The 7420-nt window shown below is 39.9% G+C and overlaps 1 protein-coding gene across 1 annotated transcript in view; it reads left to right on the forward strand.

Moving 5' to 3' along the window:
* ESX1 (ESX homeobox 1) overlaps nucleotides 1–3668 on the forward strand; it is a 61474-nt gene extending 57806 nt beyond the window's left edge. Inside the window, exon 5 of the mRNA XM_078686326.1 lies at nucleotides 991–3668. Within this exon, the coding sequence (XP_078542452.1) occupies nucleotides 991–1204 (214 nt within the window). The 3' untranslated portion in view covers nucleotides 1205–3668. The remainder of the gene's footprint in view (nucleotides 1–990) is intronic.
* Nucleotides 3669–7420: the final 3752 nt, after the last annotated feature.

Consider the following 7420-nt stretch of genomic DNA (forward strand, 5'->3'; position numbering starts at 1 on the left):
AAAATACAGGCCTGCCTGAAATTTAAAACATTGTGCATACACATTGGCCAGTCCACCTTTGCCCAATTTCCATAACAACTCAGATTTTTGTTTTCTTTTTCCTTAGAGGGCATTTTAACAACATGAATTTGTTATTTGTCCTATGTTTAAATAAATTTAATTAAAAAAATAGAATGCAGTCTGATCATGAAACAAAGCTCTGTTAGTAACTATGGGGTATATTACCAACAACTAGCGATAATTTTTGTCTCTAACTTGTTTAGAGACAAAAATTATCGCCGCAAATCGGCGATTTTTATCGCAGATAAACCTTGCTATTAGCAAGGTTTATCGCAAATGCGATAAAAAACGGCCGCAATGCATGAATATCGCTGAAAAGTCAGCGATATTCATGCATTATCGAGCAAATGCTCTTAGCCATGTTATCCACCTCCCATTGGGTAACATGGCTAAGAACTGCTCAGGGCAGGTGTTAGCTTTTGGAGATATTCGCGCTTAGCGCGAATATCTCCAAAAGTTGGTAATAGGAGATAGCGATGTTAGCGACTGTTTCCAGTCGCTAACATCTTGGCACGCCCACTTTGCATGTCATTAGTGATAAATATCACTGACATGCAAAGTGGGGCCCATGATGGTCGCTATCTCCTATTAGCTGTCGCTAACTGGTGTTAGCGACAGCTTGGTAATAGGGAGATAATTTTATCTCCGCTTTCTTGGCTTTTAAAGCCAAAAAAGCAGAGATAAAACCCCTTGATAATATACCCCTATATTATCTCAATAAGGTTCTAATGAAAGGTAATTTATATTCAAACACATATTCCTTTGAACATTTCATTTAACAAATATAAATATTCTAAACTGAAAAAATGTAAATGCTATACCAAAATAGACATTTTCTGTAGTTTCAGATAGATTGCCAGAAGAACAGAAATGCCTCTTTGCTATGGTTGAGTGTGAATTTAGGAGTATTGACTCACTTTGTTTTTGCAGGTTCCTCAATGCTTTAAATCCTCTGGTGGCCGCAGCCTCTGCCTCAGGACCTCCATCAGAGCAAGTGCCTATTGCCTTTGCTGATCCAGCAGCCGTTGAAAGAAAAACATCAAGCATTGCAGCGCTAAGACTCAAAGCCAAAGAGCACTCAGCACAAATCCCTCAAATAAAGCTCATATCCAGTCTTACAGACACCAAGAAAGAACATTCTTAGGAATTCTTTAAAAGACTGGACTAAAAATGGAGACCATAATGTCAATTTCCACAGACTGTATTCTCGTAAAGGATGTTAGAGGAAAACATACATTCTTACACATTACACTTCATTAAAAAAAGTTAGCACTTCATTATTTTAAAAATTCCTTAATGTTTACTGTTGTTAAATTTAAGTTGAGAGAAACCTATATTTTTTGTATTTGAAAGACTGTTTTCAGGTACTATTTTGCATATGTTGTTATTTTTCGTTGATACTCACCTAGAGGCACTGAAATACATTTCATAAATACATTTTCTAAAATTATGATAGTTCCTTTGTATCTGATACACTGTGTAAAACATTTATAGCTTTCTTTCAATTATCACTCTGATCTCTACCGGATACCAAAGCTAGCAAATGTTCCTTGTGGTTGGATTGTTATTGAGTTATGGTAAAAATGTATATTCTTTCCTGAAGATAAAATGTTCTTTCCTCTGACATCAATGTTTTAATGTTGCTTACATGTAACCCGGTTAAGTTAGAGGATCAGCACAAGCCAGATTGATGAAATTTCTGTAACTCACAATTAACAATACACTGAAAATCTCAAGAATGCATGAAGACATTTGAAGAAGCTTTAGAGTATAAATGTGCATGTGAATGTATGCCTCATAAATATATGTGCAGCCCAAACTATTTTTTTTCCTTTCACCCTAAAGAAAAGAAATATTTCCTTTACCATTAGCCGAAGAATACAGATATGTTTTTCAGACCACGTTGTACAATGTTCAAAATACATGTTGAAACACAAATGATGCTTTTTACTTACTAACGTGGTGCTCCAGGGAGCTGATAATTCAGAGATAGGGTTCAAAGGCTGCTTGCAAGTTTCATCCACATTTATTACACAACACAGAGTTGTAACACAAGGCTTTAACGCCTTTAGTAGCAGCACATACATTTGCAGTTACTAAGCCCTCCTTTAAGGCACAGGGCAGTTTTAGGACCATCATGCCAACAGTAAGAATAATTTACCATACATAAGAAAGAGGTGAGTTAGGCCAAGCCTAATACCCTCAGGTGGACAACCTTCAAGGGAGCATCTTTCACCATCAAAGTCGCAATATGTGAGTTGTGGAACACCTGTACTTCAGGCGCTTAGCACTTTATGTAGTTGAGGCCCACAAAAAAATACTGGCAAAATGCAAATATCCCCAAAATAAAATAATGCAATACCAGACAAATATTGTACATGATGGGAAAAGTAAAACAGAGGCACCCATTACGCAAAAAAAGGGTCTGTGACTATGGTGGAAAATGGGATGAGGGAAGCAGAACAGAGAGTGAGTCAGACGCCATTTCAACCAGTGATCAAACTCTGCCTGCTTGAGAATAATCAATTTGGGAGCGGGTGGGAATGAGGGAAGGGGCAGACATTTGCTCCACTTCCGGTGTTCAGTGGATGAGTGCATTGATTAAAAGTGGGTCATACAAGATAGTAGCACCAGCTGTTAAGGCATCAGGTTTGCTGCCCCACAAGGTAAAGACTATGGCTACCTGCTGTCTCCTCAGCTTATAACATTCAACAACAAGTGGGTCGTGGCTAGCCAGTGGGTGAAAGGCAAGATCCATCCATGGTGCAATCTATGGACAGTGTCATACATTTTTATAGTGCTACACAAACAAATGATGGACGGACGGAATGCTGAATAAATCATACATTCACCCCCAGTCAAGAGATCTAGGTTAAATCCATCGTTTTTCTCTCACCATACCACCCAGTTTAGACCCAACCATATGCAAATCAGTCTTGACCCTGTGCCTCATGGGAAAGGTCCAGACTGACCTGCCAAGCCAGGTCCTTTCTGGACCGGATACAAGCATCCTGGGGCCGGTTTCTGGGTAAACATGTTTATAGTCAATGAGATGGCCATGCCCTAAAGAATCACCAAATCCATTTTTTATAAAACATTCTCTCCAAATTTCAGCAATATATTTTGTGTTTTCCGAAAGTGTCATTTCTCTTGAATGCATTAGGGTTTATTGTACTTTTTGACTGGTTTCTTATAAATGTTTGCAATGAAAATATCTTCTGCAGGCGATCATTTCTGGTAAATAAATGTCATACTTCATATTGAAGTGCGCATCATGTCATCATCCAAATAAAACTGCACAATATTGTAGATCAGAAGAAATTAATGTATGTATTTTAACACATCTTGCATTGCCGTGCAAGACATAATCACACCCAGCACAAATACTGTTTTTGTATTTCAAATATGCAAATTCGTTTATAATTATTTGAATGTATAATGTCTAAAGGGCAATGCAGGCCTGTAAAATATGTGTAGAGAAGCTGTTTTTAATGTATGTTTATTCTGTGTTATGAGTACGTTGAAATCAGTATGTGTATTTATTTATGCACAGATGGCTATTAATTTAAATTTATTAAAGTTCAATTATTAAATCAACTAAATACCCTTACTACTATTTGGGAAACGCATATCTTCTTTTATTCACTGTAGCTGTTTTATATATAAGAACTTTATTCAGGTTACACTTAGAACCATAAAAGTAAATACAATGATATATGACATATACATTGCCCTAATGATATTCTAAAATCATATATAACAAAATTAATCAATCCGAGTATACCTCAACCTCAAAACAGCTTTTAACAACATACTACTTTAAAAATGATAGATTTATCAGATAAAAGTTGTAAAAACAGAAGAGCAGGTCAAACGTGTGAGGAATTCTAAGCTTTAAATAGTAGGCATAATGAACATTCTTCTGGGGGATTTAAAATAACTAGAAAATATGAAAAGTGTCAAGTATCTTGCAGAGACACATTGTCGCACCCACAAGGGTCCAGAGACTCAGACTCACGACATCCACTAGTGTGACTTTTACCCAAAGGTATCTTGGCGCTGCTTAAATATTAAAGAAAGATGGTTAACTATTGAAATTGAAGATGCTAGTTGTTGAAAAGCGAAGGTTTTAATGCTTTCCTGAAAGGCCAGTGTTTAGGAATAGATTTGAAGTGATGTGGAAGGGAGTTCCAAAGTTTTGCAGCATTGCATACAAAGCAACGCCCTCCCAAGAAGGCAAGTCTGTAGCTCGGGATTATCAGATTTCTTTGCGTACCTAGAGCACAATTGTCTGGAAGGGCAGTACTTTTTGAAGCATTGCTGAAGGTGTTTTGGGCCGCCCTGTATAGAGCCTTATGGGTGATGCAAAGGGCCTTAAAGGAAATTATTTGGCGAATCAGGAGCCAGTGGACTTTGCGGAGCATATGTCTGGTGAAATGGTATTTGGGAAGACCTAAAAGCATGAAAACTGCTGTATTCTGCAGGACTTGAAGTTTGTTCAGAAATTATTTTTGAGTATTCAGGTAGAGACTGTTGAAGTAATCAGGCCTGGATAGGATAAGACTAGTGGCAACTTCTTTCCGTAACTCCTTCTGGGAGATAAGCAAAAACTTTCTTCACCACCTTCATGGTGTGAAAAGCAGAAGATATTACTGCTTGATCTCTCACCCATTTCAGCTCGGTGCTTACCATGGTCTGGGGACTGAGAAATAAATCAACCCACACCAAATTTTTTAAACGTCTCCTTTCTTTTTCTTTTATTTATTTGAAAGGTTTTGTATAGCGCTGGCTACACCCGGAGGTATCAGATCGCTTTACAAGAGCTGTCAACAAAAACAAAACACTAATTCAGAGCAAAGAGAACAACAGTCAGGAGAGAGCACACCTCTCTATTTCTAAGGACTGCCAGGGTTCTGGCTGATTCACGAGTTACAGTACACATAGAAATAAAATGGAGGTAACGACTCAAGGCAGACGAAAGAGTAGCAACAGGGAGAACACAAATGAGGAGGGCAGGGGAACAACGAGGGGGGGAGGGAAGCAATGGACAGGGATGGGGAGAAAGTCCTCGGATAGCTAGCAGAGCATAAGTCAGAGCTGCTAGGATAGGAGCGGGGCAGGGAAGAGGAAGGTCAGGGTACTCAGAATGGAAGAGTACAAAATGGAGAACGAATGGTCAAACAGGTCAGCTGAAAGGCAACCAATACAGGGTAAACAGTTTGCCAGGTTGGAAGAGAAATTATAGACTCCAGTACTTGTTGAGAAGGTGACATTTTAGTTATTTTTTTAAGCTGAGGTAGGAGGGGTTGCAGCACAGGTCCCTCGAGAGGGCACTCCAGATGCTCAGAGCATTTCCAGAGAAGGAGCAAGTTTGGGTAGATTTCTTTTTTAGTAGTAGCGGGGATGATTAGGAGTGCCATGGAGCTTCTCATCATTCTGGAGAGGTCAGCAATTTTGAGTTTGTTTGTTAGGTATGACGGAGATTGTGAGTGGAGAGCTTTGTATGTGATGCAGGCAGTCTTATAAAAGCATCTACCTTCAATGGGCAACTAAGTTAGGGATTTGAGGGCCGGCGTGATGTGGTCAGATCTTTTACAGTCAGTAATGAGCCTGGCCGCCATGTTGAGCACAGCTCTAAAAGGGGCATGGTGAATTTTGGGGGTTCCCGTGAGGATGACATTGCCGTAATCAAGTTTGGAGAGTACTAATGATTGTACTACACATTTGAAGTCGTTTTGGGGGATGAATGGTTTGATTTTTTTGAGGTGTCTGAGAGTAAAAAGTGCTCCATTGGCCAATTAATTAATATGGTCCTTCAGTGCCAATTTTGTGTCAATAATGAAACCTAGGGATTTTGCTGAGTTGGATAAGGTGAGCGGACAGTTGAGGGCATTGAGGTCCGAGATCCAGCCTTGGATGGGGAGATGGTTACTTTTAGGAGAGAAAAGAATACTTTCCGTTTTGCTAGGTTTCAGTTTAAAACGGTTGGAGTAAAACCATGAATGAATCTTGCTCAGAGTATTATTTAAATGTAGAACATCAGTATGGGATTTGATCTTATAGTAGAGTTGGGTGTCATCGGCATAGAGGTGATAGCTGATCCCGGCTTGTTTCAGAATGAAAGTAAGAGGTTCCATAAAGAGGTTGAAGAGAGAGGGGCAGAGAATTGAGCCCTGGGGGATGCCTAGGGAGACAGGGATGGGACTGGAGAGGCATGAGTTGAATTTTATTTGTTGTGGTCTGTGTTGGCGGGAGGAGGTGAACCATTTCAGAACCAATCCATTTAGGCCAGAGCGAGTTTTCAGCTATTCCAGTAAGGCAGAGTGCTTGACTGTATCGAATGCTGCAGAGAGGTCAAGGAGGATGAGAAGGCAGGCCTCTCCATTATCCACGAAGAATTGAATGTGATCAGCAATGCTCAGCATGGTGGTTTCTGTGCTACAACCTTTCCTGAAACCAAATTGGAAGGAATCAAGTAAGTTGAATTTGCCTATGTGGTTGTCCAATTGGAGTAAAGCACATTTCGCCAGGGTTTTAGCCAGAAGGGGGAGGTTGGAGGTGGGATGGAGGTTGTTAAGATCGTTACAGTCATTTTTAAGTTTTTTAAGAATGGGCGTGATTTGCCCGAAGTTGGAGGGAGTCTGGGACGCAGCCAGTGGCAAAGGAGGTGTTAATGATTTTTGTCCAACAAGGGGCAATGATGTGGTTAAGGTTATGTACTAGGTTAGAAGGGAGTGGGTCTTTGGTGTGCGAGGACGGCTTTAATTTCGTAATGATGTTAAAGACTTCAAGCTCAGTCACAGGATTGAAATTAGACTAGGAGGCGTTATTTTTCCATTGTAAGTTGGAGAGGATGTCACAAGAGATAGTTGGAGTAGGTAGGTGAGTGTGAGGATAAGGCGGGGAAATGAGCTGAGAAAGGAGGTATGTCTGTGAACATTTGGGGGCAGGGCAGGGCCAGCCTTTGAGGGAAGGATTGATCAATTTTAGCAATTTTTTCCAAGAAGAAGTTGGCAAGTTCCTCACATCTTTCGTTTGAGGCTGTCAGCACTGGGGCCAGATGAAGATTGTTTTCTGACAATGTTAAAGAGTTCTCTCGGCCTGTTTTTGACACAATCAAGTTGGGCATGAAAGAAAGATGCTTTGTCATTAAAAATCTGCTTTTTGTAAGTTGATCTTGCAGATCTGAGGAAGGCAAGTGGGAGGGCGAGGGGTGTTGTCTCCATGTTCTTTCAGCTAGTCTAAGTGATCTTCTTTCATTATAGAAATCAGGATTGAACCAAGAATTGGATTGGATTCTTCTTGTTGTTTTAGTTTGAGTGGAGCCACTTGATTCAGGACATCACTAATGGCCTTATTG

This window comes from Lissotriton helveticus, chromosome 4_1, assembly GCF_964261635.1.
Source record: "Lissotriton helveticus chromosome 4_1, aLisHel1.1, whole genome shotgun sequence".
NCBI lineage: Eukaryota > Metazoa > Chordata > Amphibia > Caudata > Salamandridae > Lissotriton > Lissotriton helveticus.